General features: G+C 40.5%; 1 protein-coding gene across 1 annotated transcript in view; it reads left to right on the top strand.

The window, feature by feature from the left end:
* Window positions 1–17,294, top strand: part of LOC128946150 (inositol polyphosphate 4-phosphatase type II-like) — a gene marked incomplete at its 5' end in the record, with an annotated part of 97,396 nt that overhangs the window by 64,885 nt on the left and 15,217 nt on the right. The window contains 3 exons of the mRNA XM_054290070.1: window positions 1,843–1,940; window positions 5,598–5,710; window positions 7,535–7,689. Of these exons, the coding sequence (XP_054146045.1) occupies window positions 1,843–1,940; window positions 5,598–5,710; window positions 7,535–7,689 (366 nt within the window). The remainder of the gene's footprint in view (window positions 1–1,842; window positions 1,941–5,597; window positions 5,711–7,534; window positions 7,690–17,294) is intronic.

Below are 17,294 nucleotides of genomic sequence, written 5' to 3'. Positions count from 1 at the left end.
GAGGGAGACAGTGAAAATCCTTAACCTGGGTAATAGGCAAGAAGTTAAACACCACAGGATTTTATCTCCTGTTCACTGTAGACAGCCAAGTAAACCCAGTCTTTTAAAGAAGTCTACTAAAGAATGTCATCAGGTAGCTTTGTGAATGTTTATGGGACACTTCTCCAAGTTGAGTGGTGGTATGTGAGAAAATTTAGGCAGAAAGTTGAAATGGGAGACATAGACTGAATCTAAAGACAGTAAAATCTGGCATTTTACTGTGAAAGAGCTGGATAGCTGGTTAGAGAACTTGGAAACTTCTTGAAAATGAAAATAGGTTATTCTGATGACATAAAGAGAAAAGTGCTGAGAGGAGTGACGTGGCCAAACTCATAATGTGCAAAACCAACAAAATCAGTCATGACAGTTCTGAGTGGGACACTCAAAAAATAAGAGGTAAGACATGATGTGGTAAGCAAGAAGCAGGCTGGTGGGAGCTTACACGAGTGAGATAGGCAGGAAGGACTGAGTTATGAATAGTCTGAGGAAAAATTTGACAACATTTAGAAATAGCCTGATTACCTGGGGGCTTGTAGAGGAGTTGGTATGAAAAGATGCCTGGCTTGCAAGTGAAGTGGCAGGAAGTGTTGTTCCCAGTGGTCATTTTACATTGTGTGCAAAGAAAGCCATAGGAGAAAACAAAATAACTGCATATTTATAAATATGGATATGTACTAATATCTGCCAAGAAAATAAGTTCAATGCAGAAGCAGCTTTAATGCATGCAGTTACAGTCTGCTTTTGTCTTAATTCAAAATGCTGCTTAACTCCTAAAGTTGTACATTTGTTTTTGAGACTGAAAACACCACACACGATTTATGGCTAAAAACATGGAGGGGTTTGTGGGATAAAGAACCTGAGAATATAAAAACACTTTCGTGGCAAATTTCTAGGAAATGTTACTGTATTAGAAAAAAAATCTTTTAATTTGTTTTTTGATAGAATACACTTGAGAATGTTTCCGATTTAAAAGAAATGTTCTCATGTGACAGTGCAGCAATGGCTACTAAGGAAGTAGTTACATCTTCTCCCTGTGGCCTGTTGAAATATTTGCTTCCCTTGTTCCCAATTTAGCAGCATATTTGGTATCTTCTGATCTGTGTCCCCTTCTCTCTGAGTTTCTCACTTATCTGCCCATGCCTCTCTTCCTGTACTCCTCCATTCCCGTTTCAAATCTATTCTGAAGATGAATTTCAAAACTTTGGCCCTAATTGTCATGGGGACATTCGTGTCTTTACAATCATATCTCTTGTAGTACCGTGAGATTTAGTTTCTTGGCATGTGAAATGTGGCTGTTGTAGAAATCTTGGTCTCAGAGAGAAAGATATTTGTTTTTATAGCTACAGTTATTTTGTAGATAAGCTTCTCTTCCATCTTGTGTCACTTCCATATTATCCAGCTCTTACAGAAATTGGTATGCTTAAGCAGTAGCAGCACTAAGAGATGGAGAGTTGGTGTTCTCTGCCTGTGGTACCCAATTTTTGGAATTGGAATTCCCCCAAAGTGCCTTTCCATTTATTCACGATTTGTGAGGGGAAAAGAATAAGTGCCTTATTGCATGTTTGTAAATAGATTGCTTTGTTAATAAACTTTTGGAAGAAGTATGCATCAGCGATGATCTCGTTTCCAAAAATTAATTCCAAAGCATACAAGAACTTAACTACTGCATGTTTGACAAAATCTAATGCATTTAGCACCAAAGTTATTTCTTTATGCAAAGAAATAACTATGAAGGATAATTTATCTTTTGTTGTTGTTTGTGGGTTTTGGGTTTTTTTCATAATTTATTGTGTATTTTCATAGGTTTGGAGATACCACTTTGCAGGAAAACATTAACCAGGAAAACTTAGAGCTTCTCAAAGAATATTATAAGTTATTTACAGAAAAAATGCCTCCTGATTGTGAGTACAAAATAATGCAATGTCCAAATCGGTTTGAAAAGCTTTGAGTAGGTAGAAGGTTATAAGACAGTAATATTAGCAGAATCCCATAACTTGTTCCATAAATTTAAACATTTTGTACCTGTACATGACCCTGCTGGTCTCAGGAGTGATTTCAGGCCTTGTGCCACAGCAGAAACTACAGAGAAAATGAAACAGAGGAATGATGAACTGAACAGCTATTTTAAGTTATTAAAATAATAAGTTTGTTAATATTTCATGTAGAGGACAGTCTGTACCTACTGTATTTTTACATAAATACTTGGTGGGCAATTTCATCAGCTTCAGTCATACTCTCTGTTCTTATTCTGAAAATATGTTGAGGTTTGGTGAACCATGGAGAAATCTGCAGATCAAATACAAGCAATGAGCCACATCATCATTATATGAACGACAAGGTTTCATTGGAATAGGCCCTGTATTCCACTTCTGTAGAACTTCTGTATTATAAACATAAGCATTACAATGCTGTTACTCTGATTGCCAGAAGCAAGGACTGAAGAAAACATCTGCATCAATCGAATCCTGTTAGTTTTAATGCCCAAACTATAGTCCCAAATGTGGGAGATTTAACTGCCTGATGTTTAAATGCTATGTAAAACTTTAATACATCACATGCGTATGTATACATGTTTATCTCTTATATCAGGATGATTTTAATTTGTTAATCATTTTGACAGAAACAAAAGCCCTTCCTAAATGATGGGCAGGATGCCCATCCATCCCCCCACAGACCTAGTATTTATTTCCAGGATGTCTACAGAGAAACTCATACAATAAGTTGGGTGATTAATTGAGGGGAATGTTGCTAAGAAAACATCCTCGAAAAACTAACCTCATGCAGGTTAGGACTAAGGTAGATCTGCTACCTCATAAATGGATTTTATTTTATAAAATACTGCATGCAGACAGTATTGGCTACTTTTCATTAACACAATTTAAACTTGTACTGCCTTCCTGAAGGATTATTAGTGAGCCACACAGTTCCTGGACTTCTTTCAGACTGTGAAGGCTTTTGAGAACTAATTGTGTCTAGTTCATCGTGTATTTTCTGGTTATTATAACTTTCTTGCTTTTTTTCTTTACCTTTAAGAACTCAGTCTCTTCTTTATACAATTTTTTGTGGAACATAAAGCATCTTTTGGTTCCACTGCCCTTCCCAGTAGCTCCCTGCCAGTATACAGAGTCAGTCTTTTGCCTTGGAGAAATGTGCCTTTTAAACCAGCCCCCTGGGAAAAAAGGGAAGCTCTCAAACTTGTTCATTTGTGGCAGGACTTAATCCCACTCCTGTTCCCCCTCGTCTGGAAGACAAACCTCCATACAAGGCTGGCAGCAACCCTGGTGCTGGGGCCACGTGAGAGGCATTCAATATTGATGGCTTTTTGATGGTTTTGTCCCACCTATCCAGATAATTTCCTATAATGCCAAATCTGTGCTACAAAATCAATGCAGGACTGTGTTCCCAAAGCTGTCAGTTCCAAACAGTGCTCAAAAAGCCCAACAGAATTTGAGCATTTGCAGCCCTATTTGCCAGGCTGTTGGATCCACCCTTGGTAGCCTCCCTGGCCTGCTGCCTCATTCATATATTCCCTTTCAAAGAATTCAATTTCCCACTCCCTGAAAGGTATTGCCACCTTCGCTGTTAGTTTTCCTCTTGTGTCTGTATTTCTCCTTGGCAATAATAGTCTTGCTTGTAACTAAGCATCCACTGACTTTCTGTCTTTAGGATGAACATACACTTCGTCATTTACCCATTTGTTAACTTCTTAAATTCTTTTAGCAGAAACTGAAAATAAGAGCATGTTTCCAGCAAGGTTCCTACCAAAAATGCTGACCAAATATAGCTCAAAATGGTACTGCTTTTATAGAAATACTAAGACAGTAAGGGTCCAAAAACGTAAGATAGTTGTTTAGTAGTACGTAAGTACCTGAAAACAAAAAGGCTGTTTGGTATTTCCAGGCTTCTCCCCCTTATCAGCCTGATTTGGTGGTTTGGTACTGTGGGGGACCCAAGGAGTTTAGGCCATTGATCATTTCCAGTCAAGGTGCAACCCCTTTGGCAGTACTGTGAATTAGGAGACTCTTGCTGTACCTGTGCTGAAGTCATCCCTCTGAGATGTCACGTTTTCTGCTGTGACCCAAAGGAAAGCTACTGGGAGCAATAGAATGTTTAGTGATACATTTGCATCATCTCAAAGCATCTTTGCCATTTTGTGCTCTCTGTTTTAAAGAAACAGATGCACCCATAAGTGTAATAGTCTAGCAGAGTGTGATGTGGTTTTATGTGCTCTACATTATCTAATGTACAATCAGAGCTTGTGATACAGAGGTAAAACAATCCACATTAAAATTATTGCAAAACAGATTCTGGATGTACGTTTTCCTCCCTTTTTCTTTTTTTCTTGTTTGTTTGTGAGTTTTTTTAGACAGCACAGTATGACTGGAGCAACTTAGTTCTTTTTGAATAGATTTAAAGTACTTCTTCCTATGAATCATGGATAAGGGAAACTACAGAATTTATTAGATGTAAAAGGTAAAAGCCTGTTGATGAGAGGGATCATTCCAACTTGGATCACGTTAGGAGAATGGATATTGACCTTCATTAATACTTCCCTCATTTTTTTTCTTCCAATTGAGTATAAGTTTTTGGGCTTGGGTTTGGGGCTTGGGTTGTGGGGTTTTTTCCCCTCACTGGATGGATAATTTACTTTCTCTGCTTGAAGAAATCCATTGATCAATTTAGTTTCACTTTGTTCCACTTGATTCTGGCCCCTTTATTTGGTGATAACTATGATTTAAATTCTTTTTACTTTGCCACCATGAGAAGAAATAATTTCAAAAAACAGATTCTGCATGTTTTTATTGATTTTCAGAACTAGCAAGGATAAATGCAACATTAGAAAAATCCCTCCTCTATATACATATGAAACAGAGGGGGAAATTAAATTGCCTACTCTTGAATTTTTGCTGGAGATGTAGGATAAATTAAACTTCAACTTAAATTCCATACCCAGAACAAGCAGGTAAATTTTTGGATTTTAAGCAAACTTGAAATTATTTTCTACTTCAAAATAAAGCCCCACTTAATTTCAGGAGAAATATACTTTGTTACTTTTTAGAGGGGATACTAAGTGCTGTTTAACCCTTATCTTACATTATAGAAAAATCTAAGGCATATTTTAAAACAAAAACTAGATGTTTCAATTTGAAAACAAAACCCTAATTTTTTACTTTAATTTTAAAAAATAATCATCCCATCAAAGCAGGTTGTAATACACTCAGTTTTTTTTTTATTTTTCTGATTTCTTTTGAATGTCTGTAATAGCTGATGAACAGAACTACAGCAGAGATTTGGTTTTGTTTTTCACCATCCATTTATAAGATAAAGGTTGAAGATACTTCAAATTTCCACGTGAAGATCTTAGGGAGGACAAGGCAATACTCAAAAGACATAAGGTTTGCTTATTCCTTAAATATTTAGCTGGTAATTTCTATCCTGTGTTCCAAAACAAGGCTGTAAATAATAGACCTGTTCTTTACCATGAGCATTCTTTAGTCGGGACAATCATATCACCAACCTTATCAAAATGAGCAACTTTTTTCGTCCTTTTTTCCCAGGTTTACCACATTTTCAAGAACAAAATGATTTAAAGGGATTGCTAGAAAGTCTTCATCAAAATATCCAGGCCAAAAAGAGAAAGAATGTAGAAATCATGTGGCTGGCTGCAACGGTGAGCTCTCTTGTTTCAAAGAAATTGATGAACTAACCATAAACTCATTTTCATAAGCTTGCTGACTTTGTAACTGCAATGGATTTTAAGGAAATGACTGGAAAACTCACTGGTTAAAGGAGGCAGATGTGCTGTAATAGTTTTTTGCAGACAATTTCTTTTTCTCACTTTTTAAACTGGTAGAACCTGCTAGAATTTGAGTGATTTGTTTGATATCCATTCTTTGATAATATAAAATTACTCAAAATAATTTTTTAGTGTCCTTGAGGTATGATGTGGGACACGATTGCTTGGTTCCCTTACTTTAACTTTCTGAAATGTGTATTTCTGGTCCTAGTGATCTACACACTGTTATTCTATATTCCATTTATTTATTGAAAAAGATGTAAGAAGAAAACTTTGTCAGTGCAGTAGCTGTGCAATATCACTTTTTTATTGCAGTGGAAGTACAAGATTCCACATATGAGCCCATCACTCATCCAGAATAATTACCTGGGATTTTTTTACTTTATTTTATAAATGATTTTTTAATATTTTAAAATTTTTTTAGGACTCATTCACATCAAATAGCCCCAATGAATCGGGGGCGTCCAAAGATACTAGTGCAAAGAGAATTAATCTCTTCAATGAAACAGTTCTTTCACATAATTATTTAAGCAGATTATCATATAGTACTTGTTTTAAATCCCAGTGCAACTGTTCAAATTTTTAAACAGATTTAACTTTTAAAATTTTCAATTATATGATGGAAGAAACACTCATAGGTTCTCCTTCACTATCCTGTACCTCTTTGGATTCTAAGTAAGATTCCCTTAATTGGTTCCCTAAATTAAACTTTTGAGATTGTCCTCACCATGGTATCACAAAGAACTTAAAGGCTCTAAGTATTTTCTGATTTTTATAGAATTTAATAGTATTTATTGTTTAATAGAATTTCTAAGAATGCAATTAGCATTAGATGAAGAAACACTTATTTGCTGGACTGACACTGGTCATGTTTCAGTTCATGTTCCAGTTCATCCTGCGAGCTCTCCCATGATAGCCAATGCGGGAAGTTTCTTTTGTGATTCCTGCTGTAGTTTATTGCCTTGCTGCATTCTCACAAACATTTTGAGGTTTTGTACCATTACACCTGTGATTCCCCAGGAATAGGTGTAAGCAAAGTATTACCTTTTCTCAGGACAGGTTATATCTGGGAAATGGTAGATTTGGGCACAGAAGCTCTCCTTCAATTTTTCTTTTTCTAGTAAAATATCATTTGAAACCATAGTATAAACTAATGGAATGATACAACCACAGATTGATTCCTAAGAGGAGGAATCATCCTCCAAAATGTCATGTTTCCTTTATGTGTTATAACTTTTTCAAAGTATAAGTGAAAGTAGACAATCCATGGCAGCAATTTGTTAAACTTTATTAATTGTGAGCCATACATTGAACAGTTCACCTGTTGAAAATAAAAACTATGTAAGTTAGATGTGTCTGACTCCATACCTTCACAAGAAGTTAGTCTGCTACATTCATGTTTGTGAGTTAAGACTCACCATATCTTCATTCATCAGATATTCAGACAATTTAGCTTTCATTGAACAGGGCAGCTGCTGCATTCAGTGAGGAAACGGTGAAGGAACTGCTTCTTTTATAGTTATGAAAGTCCCATGTCAAATTCAGGAATTCAGTGTACTGGTACTAACTTCCAGAAGATGTTTTCTTCTTGAGAAGTGCTGTAGCTGTCTGGAAGCCCTCGCTGGGCTTGCAGAGCTGTAGGGCTGCGCAGCCTGGTAGGAAGGAAGGGCTGACCTGTGGGGCCTGCCCGTGTTTCAGATTTGCCGCAAGCTGAACGGAGTGCGCTTCACCTGCTGCAAGAGTGCCAAAGACAGGACATCCATGTCAGTGACGCTGGAGCAGTGCTCCATCCTGAGGGACGAGCACCAGCTGCACAAAGACTTCTTCATCCGGGCGCTGGATTGCATGAGGAGGTACATGGGGCTCCATGGAACTCTGAGCCAGGCCAGGGCTGCCAGCGAACAGGGCCTGAGGCTGGTTCTGAGGGCCCAGCAGAGCCTGAGGCAGGTTCTGAGTGCCCAGCAGAGCCCAGGGCCACGGGCACACAGGGTCTGAGGGTGGTTCTGAGTGCCCAGCAGAGCCTGAGGCTGGTTCTGAGTGCCCAGCAGAGCCCAGGGCCACGGGCACACAGGGTCTGAGGCTGGTTCTGAGTGCCCAGCAGAGCCCAGGCTGGTTTTGAGTGCCCAGCAGAGCCCAGGCTGGTGCTGAGTGCCCAGCAGAGCCCAGGGCCACGGGCACACAGGGTCTGAGGCTGGTTCTGAGGGCCCAGCAGAGCCCAGGCCTGCCTGCACAGGGTCTGAGGCTGGTTCTGAGTGCCTAGCAGAGCCCAGGCTGGTGCTGAGTGCCCAGCAGAGCCCAGGGCCACGGGCACACAGGGTCTGAGGCTGGTTCTGAGTGCCCAGCAGAGCCCAGGCTGGTGCTGAGTGCCCAGCAGAGCCCAGGCTGGTTCTGAGTGCCCAGGGCCACAGGCACACAGGGTCTGAGGCTGGTTCTGAGTGCCCAGCAGAGCCCAGACTGGTGCTGAGTGCCCAGCAGAGCCCAGGGCCACGGGCACACAGGGTGTGAGGCTGGTTCTGAGTGCCCAGCAGAGCCCAGGCTGGTGCTGAGTGCCCAGCAGAGCCCAGGCTGGTTCTGAGTGCCCAGGGCCACGGGCACACAGGGTCTGAGGCTGGTTCTGAGTGCCCAGCAGAGCCCAGACTGGTGCTGAGTGCCCAGCAGAGCCCAGGGCCACGGGCACACAGGGTCTGAGGCTGGTTCTGAGTGCCCAGCAGAGCCCAGGCTGGTGCTGAGTGCCCAGCAGAGCCCAGGCTGGTTCTGAGTGCCCAGGGCCACGGGCACACAGGGTCTGAGGCTGGTTCTGAGTGCCCAGCAGAGCCCAGACTGGTGCTGAGTGCCCAGCAGAGCCCAGGGCCACGGGCACACAGGGTCTGAGGCTGGTTCTGAGTGCCCAGCAGAGCCCAGGCTGGTGCTGAGTGCCCAGCAGAGCCCAGGCTGGTTCTGAGTGCCCAGGGCCACGGGCACACAGGGTCTGAGGCTGGTTCTGAGTGCGCAGCAGAGCCCAGGCTGGTGCTGAGTGCCCAGCAGAGCCCAGGGCCACGGGCACACAGGGTCTGAGACTGGTTCTGAGGGCCCAGCAGAGCCCAGGCCTGCCTGCACAGGGTCTGAGGCTGGTTCTGAGTGCCCAGCAGAGCCCAGGCTGGTTCTGAGTGCCCAGCAGAGCCCAGGGCCACGGGCACACAGGGTCTGAGGCTGGTTCTGAGTGCCCAGCAGAGCCCAGGCTGGTGCTGAGTGCCCAGCAGAGCCCAGGCTGGTTCTGAGTGCCCAGGGCCACGGGCACACAGGGTCTGAGGCTGGTTCTGAGTGCCCAGCAGAGCCCAGACTGGTGCTGAGTGCCCAGCAGAGCCCAGGGCCACGGGCACACAGGGTCTGAGGCTGGTTCTGAGTGCCCAGCAGAGCCCAGGCCTGCCTGCACAGGGTCTGAGGCTGGTTCTGAGTGCCCAGCAGAGCCCAGGCTGGTTCTGAGTGCCCAGCAGAGCCCAGGCCTGCCTGCACAGGGTCTGAGGCTGGTTCTGAGTGCCCAGCAGAGCCCAGGCCTGCCTGCACAGGGTCTGAGGCTGGTTCTGAGTGCCCAGCAGAGCCCAGGCCTGCCTGAGCAGCAGCCTGACTGCTGCTGGGTCACCTCAGGGCAGGCTCACCGCTGTGTGTTTTATCTGTCATTAACAGTTTGTGAGACAGATATGTGAAATCTTGCAAGGGTCAGCTCACCGACTGTAGAATATGAGCAGTAGTCTGAGCAGCAGTTGCTTTTAAAAAAAGTTATCTTTCAATTTTGAGGGTATTTTAAAAACCATTTGCGTAGTCATTAAATTTTTTGTTCGACATCTACACAAACACTGAGAAAGCAAAAGAAAAATTTGTTACGCATGGCAATTCTTACTAGTCACGTTATTGAAAAGAAACATCCAAGTAGGTTTGAACTGGTGGTGTTTGCCACTAATACCTGATGAAATCTTTACTGCGCTTTAGAAGAAGTGAATTAAAACATGTTTTATTCTAAATTGCAACTATGCAGAAATTGAGGCTGATATTATCAGGAATGTGTAATTAAAAGATGTAAAGATTTTTCATTACCTGAGTCTTTGATGAATAAAAAAACCTTCTTGAGCAAACAAATGTCAATCATAAAATTAATCCACATGCTAGATTATCTAAAGAAACTTTCATCATTGGTTTTAATGAGCTTAATCATATAGTTTTAATCATATAGTAACAGTTCTAATCACATTGTCAAGAGGAGTTTTAAAATGTGTATCCCCGACACTAGAATAACATATAACAAAGGTCACTGCAAAACTAATAGAAAATATTTTGGTCAGCCTGCAAAGAAGTAACTGAATCATATCTTGGACTTTTCTTAAACACAAATTGTTTGTATGGTGGCTTTATAAAGATCCTAATAAGTAAACAAGCATGTTTACGGTCTGTAATGGGTAATTCTGGACCTTCATATTTATTATTGCCAGAATAGGTGCTTAATGTGTAGACTAATACTGTAGGTTTGCCCACATAAACCCTTTGTCCTTTGGCAAAGATAGCTGCTCTGAAGAGAAAAGGTAATTTTATAAAGAGTAAATGAGCTGAGATGGCTTAGCTGTAGGTTTAGTTGACAAGTGCTACTAATGCAGTGAGATGTGGTGTGTTGAACTGAGCTGTATTGTTTTGGATGTATTGCACCTTGCATAAATCCCTCAGTCTCTGTAGTGATTCAGTGAGTGAATGAGTTTTGTGCAGTCTTTCATAACTACATATTTTATCATTAATGAATTCTGAGTTTTCTGTGTTAAATTTTGTTTGTTGGCATTTCAAATGCTTTTTTTTTTTTTTCTGGTATGTCTCCAATAAATACAAAAGTATGTAAACTACAGTAAGTTACCAGACAGGAAAATAATTTAATTACATAAAATCGCCATAATGTTAGAATAGCTTTGAGTAGAGTAGGAGATTGGAAAATTTTCACAGACATAAATATAATTTTAAAAAACCTGAACTTGTTAGTAAAAAAATGTAGTAGGTTTTTGTAGATCAAAATATAAATGGTTTTGAGTGGGTTTATGTCATGTGAGTGATTTGAAAGTTGAGAAGATTAACACATTAGTTATATTTGCAGGCAACAGTAATTTGAAGTCACAGAAGAATGTTGTAAAGGCAAAAAAATCAGAATAATACTTAAAAATTAAACAAGCAAATGGGTATATGAGGTTGAAGCACCATTACAAAAATGTAAAATCTATCAGTTATGCTGTACTTTCAAACAGACAAAAGCTTTATCCTGCTCTTGCCCTGTATATGAATTTCAGAACTGACTTAAAGTAGGTGAAAAATGAGTTACTTTGACTTGGGTAATAGGATTGTCTGAGGACTAAAGCAAAGGCTTTGCAGTAGTGGCAGTAGCATACAAAATAATTTGCACCATCAGGATAGTAAAGAAATAAATCTTCTAACTATGCTGGTTGCTATCAGTCTAACACAATACTAGAGGTTTAAAAATAAAATACAAAAAAAACCCAGCCAAATTCCTCTTTTTCCCTCCCGAATTCAACATTTTCACGTCTAAGAAGAGAACCTATTTTCCTTCAAGGGCAGACAGAGAAAAACTATTTGCCATTTAATTTGCAATTTTAGCAGTTTTTTTCCCAATGAATCTTCTCTAGATCACTTTGTTAAAGTTTTTCAATCAAATCCCTTTGTGCTGATTGCCACAAATTGCTTTTAAGCCTTTCAGAAGAACAAGTAGACATGAAAAATTCAGTTTTACCATCTAGAATCCTAACAGTTTGGGTTGACCTTTGAAAGGCTTCTTTTAAGAGTTAACAGTGGGAGGTAGAGACTGCTGTGAAACTAAGTGAACTGTAGAAGTAAATGGTGATTCAAAAGCAGACTTTATTGGAAATGCCATAATTTTGAGATATGAAAATTATAAAGGTGCCTGTGTAGCCATTAGACTTTTTCTTTGTCTGCCAGTGGTGACAGAGCTTTTGCAGTGGAAAAAGGAAGCATGCGTTTACAGGTTCATGCTTCCTTGCCACCAGCAGCTTGGAGATGCTGCCCTCCTGTGTGCTGCTGCTTTTCAGCTTCTTCAGGGTGCCCAGAATTTTGAGCAATCCAGAAGTGATTCCCAAAGTTTCAGCGTATTTGCCTTGGTGTACATTGCATAACTCTGTTTTGGAAAATACTGCCTGTAGCTGTTCTTTTAATGACTTAGTTTGTAAGTGGAATTGTTGTCGTTTAGTGATAAACTCTACAATGTTTGTTGCTTCTTTATAAAAAAAGGCTGTACAAGAATGCTTCTATTAGTTCTTCCTTTCACTTATGAAAAATGTGGAAAATGAAGCAATGATGGCAATGCACACTTTCTCATTTACAATATGTAATAGATGGCTTTGTCCTCAGTCATAAGTCGGGCCATTATGATGCTGCAATTGATGTGTACCTGGAGCAGCCATTCTATAAATAATTCCACATATTATAATTTCCTTGATATAGGTTTGTGACTTCCATTGATCTTAGTGACAGGCATAGCTCAGAATGAGGAAAATCAATATATCATCCCCTCTGTATCAAGTGCTTGTAATTCACATCCTATTAAAACCCTGTTTATAATGTCTCTGCCACTTCCAAGTCTCTTTTTGCAGGCATCAATATTCTTATTTTTCCCTTCACCCATACCTGAATGTTTCCTATCATTCAGTGTTAAGTCTATTCCAAGAGACAGAGAGGCACAAAACTGGTTTACCTGAGTTCATTGCAGTATCTGTCACATGGTTCTATTTTTTTGGTCTTTAGAGCTGACTGCTGTTAAGGGAGGATGGACTGGTGGGCAATGCATAATGAAGTAGCTCTGTAAAAAAAAATAGATTTTTTTCCCTTTTTAAAATTTATTTCTTTTCTGACTCTATTTAGCTTTATTGTTTCAGTGACAGGATCCCTTTTGGAGGCTGTGGGTCATGAATAACCTCAGGATCTCCTGTCATTGGGCATGTTTCCAATAAAGCCTCAAAGCAGTAACAAAGGCCATGACAAATCCACTGTCTATGGTGAATCCTCCATGCTGTCAGCCTTATCATCGTTCTGAGCTGGGCACAACACCTGTCACGTGTTTCTGACATTGAATACAAAATTTGACTCAGTGTGGCACACACTGTTTCCACTTGAAACGGTTAAGGATATTTCAGGGTGTCTTAGATAAAGTGCCTATCAAAAATCTCCCTGAAGCACGAGTTCAAAGAATGAATGATCTGGACAACAAGTATTGGGCTTTTGATGAGCCAATTATAAAGAAAATATCTCCTTTTTTAAAGAGCTGTTTGAGGACATTAAAAATGAGTGAGTTGAGGAGGAGGAATATCTGACCTCCACCACCTTTTCTTTTTTCTTTTAAAAGTATAAGCACAGTGCAAACAAAACTTTCGAAAGGCAAGCCTGACTTCCAGTATAGATTTTTACATCATTCTATGGCTCTTTAGAAACTTAACATCTCTATTTGGAGGTGGAAGCTGTAGATGATTTGCATCACCTGATGTGCTGATAGGAGCCTGGGCATTAAGTAACAGTAAGGTCCAGTTTTGGTGCTTTGAACTGCCATCCATCTTGTTTTCTAAAAGTGAATTCACCTGTTGTGATTAGACAAAGCTAGCATGCAAGTAGTTAGATTATTGTAAAATATTGTTTGGTGTTCACTTTTGAGGTTTTTCTAGTTGCTTATGGAAAACTTCATTAATTTTCTCATTCATCTAGTGCTTTATTGCTTATTAAGAGCTTCCATGAAAAACTCGGTCTTAGCAGAAATCAACAACCAGATGTTTATAATCACCAGACTGAGTAATACCAGGTTTCTTCCTGTTATATTTCACTTTGATTAAGATTTCCTGGAAGAGTGTGTGGGAAAAGTCCTGTATGCATGTTCATTATCTATTGAAAATCCAGTTCCTACAGCTGAATTACCATGGCTTTGGCCATGTTCAGCTAAATCTCAGGAAGAACAACACTGCCAAGTCTAAAATGTAGATAAGAAAGAAGCAGGAAATGAGAGTAAGAGGGCAGTAGTAGCATACAACAGCGAGTTAAAGCTATCAAACATGAAATTTCTTCTAGAAGTTACTGGCCTCTAAACCAGTGTTCTTCTCAGAGTGATATAACTTGGACAGGGAGGGCTCATAACTTCCTGTCTGCAGTCCCAGCAACCTACAGACTGTCCAAAGGTGGGAGGGGGCACACAAGGATGAAGCAACCAGCTGCTCTTCCAGACAAGGTGGTTTTGTGATAGCAGATCCTGCATTCCTTCAGGAGAAAGGTGACGGAGTGTCAGGCTATAGCTCTGGCTGCCTTGTAAAGGAAGCAGCTAAATACATTTCTAGGTTTATCTTTCCTCTCATTTTAGACTCCCTTGATCCCTTCATAAACTTAGTTTCCTATTGTAGGAATGCTCTCTGGCTCAGATAATCATCTTTTCTTGTCCAGCAGCCTGGTTTCAGGTTTTTTTTCCCTGAGTCCCATCCTTTGGGATGGAACACTGGCTCAGGGCCAGCCACCATCTCTGGGGGCTAGCCTAGTGCTTAAGATGTACATGACATGAGAGAATTCAGCATTCAATCTCCACATTATCTTTTTCCATTTTTTATTATGATGCATTCATAAGGTGACCAGGCACATTCTGTTATACAATTGTGCTTTCAAATAATTAGGGTCCTATTCAGCTTCAGACACTGGATCTGAATTTTTCTATCTCAGGTTCTTTAGGGAAGGAATCTAAAATCATATTGGATACCAAAATAAAAGGAGAGATGTAATTGTGTGTCATCATCAGCCCCCGTATTTTATAACCATAATTTGAGGAACTGTCTTTGATGTATGGGGGTTTTCTCCCTTCAGCCTGCTGCTTTTTCTTTTTCCAATGAGCTTTTCCCTGTTTCTTACTCTCTTGCAGTAACATCTTAGTGTGTGGTATTTTTATAGAAACTCTTCTGACAGTGGCTTTTCTCAGCTTAGTTTTAGCAGTAGTTTCTACTTGTTGCTTTCTGTGGCAGCTCTGGTTTGGTGAGTGACATTTTGTAAGCGTGTCCTTACCATTACAGCAGCCACTGGTGACCTTTCACTGGAATCCCTGGCAGCAACAAGTTGTTTCTCAGTATTAACCTGCAATACAAGTCCTGGTAGCTGTTTGCAGTGCAGTGACCAGAGGAGTTTCCATTTGGATCATTATGTACCTATTATGTATTTCCTACTTTCATGATGTTGTCTGCAGTCAGCTGGAACTAAACCCAGGAATGGAGACAGCAGTATTATATTGCTATCCTATTCTCTAGATCATCCAGAGATAAAGCTGGGAGATAGTTTGGGGAATTTGCATTCTTAGTAGTGGAGGTCTCTGCTATAATTTGTATGAATAGAAAGCACATGTTTGTAAGGAAGTTAATGCAAAGGAAATGTTGGAGTCCTGCCAAAGTGCACAGCCCGCTCCACAGCTGACTCCTAATGATAGAACAGTTAAAGTAGTTTCTGCAGCCCTGGGACTTAGTGGTGCTGCAGTTGTCCTGTGGGTCTAACCAAACCCCTAATGCCACAATCCCTGGGCACTGGTTTGGCTGTGCATCTGCAGTGCTGTTCCCGTGCCCTGGTCTGGGTTTACTTCCCTGCCAGCCTGTCTCCTCTCCCCAGCCTGCAAGTTGCCATGTGTGTGTTGTCTTCCAGCAGTGGGAAAAGCCCTTGGCTTTTCTGCTCTGTTGGAGATGCTCCTAATGCCCCAGGAAGGTGCCAGAGCGCGTTTCTGCCTCTGCAGAGTCTTGTGATTCCAGACAAGGCTTAGCCAAGATCTACAGTCCCTTAGACCACGGAGATCAGCGCGTGGGAAGGGAATCACTGCTCCCTCTCTCTTCTGTTAAGGGATGACATCCTTTGGTATGTGAACCAGCCTCTTTTGTTAGGTTGCCTCTTGCTGAGGGAGACAATGCCTCTGTGTGTGCTGCTCAGGAACTTCACTTACTGCTCCGTGAAATTGTTGTGTAGTACATAGATAAGAAACCTTCCTTTCTGTCCCTCTCATTCATCCTATGGGTTTTCTGATGTATCATCAGCTTTAATTTCATGCTACAGCCTCCCCTTGGCTGCACGTCTCCTTACCCTTGTGGGAACACTGTAATGTGTGAGCCTTCTTATCCCACATTTCAGTTTAGCTGAACTCAGTCCTTGTGCCCAAAGAGGATATGTACACATTGCTGTTCCTTCCCCTCACACCGAGAGCTAGCATGTGCCCTTTGCTTTCTAGAGAAAGACAGGCTAAAAAGGCATCATATTATCTGCAATAGATCACTGAGATACACCTGACTTTAAAAAATATATATATTTACTCTTCAGCCCCTCTCCACTCAGCATTTTTCCGATTTGAGGAACTTGTTTAGATTACTGAAACATTGAAAAGACTGAGGTGCAATCTGATCACACAGTCATGTATTTTATAAAACCCCGTTGTAGGATCATCTGGTTAATAGTTTGTGTCCTGGGTGAACTGAAAATCTGATGAAAATACATAATTCCTGTCAAAATAGTGTTGGCTTTTATATTTGATTTGCAACCATCGTTCCAAAGTTGGTGGTTTTTTAATTTAAATTCCTTTATAATTCTTTCATAACTGTTGATAGCAGAGCATCTACAGAATACAAAGTAATCAGCTCAGAAAGGTTTGCAGCTTCCAACAAACTGCCTTGTGGTGTGTAGTAAGTAAAATATGTGAGGGTCCAGAGTAGTTTGTTGTGGAGTGTTTTTCACATGGTTTTGGTTTGGTTTCTTTAGGGTTTTAGCTCATGGTGTTTAACCAAGACTGGCATGGTCTCTGTTCTAAGTTTATTTCTCCTAAATGGTTGTTACATTGAAAGCCTCAGGAAAGCAAATGAAAATGGGTAAACTGGCACTGTGGCAGAGGCATTATTGGCTGGTTTTGAAGTGATCAAAGTAGCATCAGGCAGAGGCAAGCAGCTACAACAATATCTCATTCTCAAAGATCCATTAAATTATTCTTAAAATCCACAAGAGACTGCTTTGATAATATTGGCTATAACTGGTTTGAGTATTTATTCCACTTGCACTTTTTAAAGTCAAATGTTTTTTGATTTAAAAAGCTTATAATTGACAACCAAAGGGCAAGAGAAAGAAATGCTCTTGGATCTCTTTCAATTTTAAAGTGGGAGAAAACTAGTACAGAGGTGCCAAGTCCTTTATGACATCATAGTCCTTCCTTTGTTTGAAATTTCATTTGAATCTACTTTTTCTTTAAAAGGGCCTCTTCTCATAGACTGTTTTGCTTTAAATAAGAGTCCTGTTGCTGTACTTGAGTGTGCAATAGCAAAGCTTGTAAATAATGTTCATTACCTTACTGACATTCACTTTTCTGCATAGTACTAATTCTGTTTTCACACTCCTCCTTGCTACTTGGGTTCATGCTGACATAGCAAATGCAGCAATGCTG

The sequence above is a fragment of the Melozone crissalis genome, unplaced genomic scaffold (genome assembly GCF_028551555.1).
Source record: "Melozone crissalis strain CALT ecotype California unplaced genomic scaffold, PUWL_Pcris_2 ptg000076l_1, whole genome shotgun sequence".
Lineage (NCBI taxonomy): Eukaryota > Metazoa > Chordata > Aves > Passeriformes > Passerellidae > Melozone > Melozone crissalis.
The sequence above is the reverse complement of the archived record's forward strand: the minus strand, read 5'-3'. Positions and strand labels throughout refer to the sequence as shown.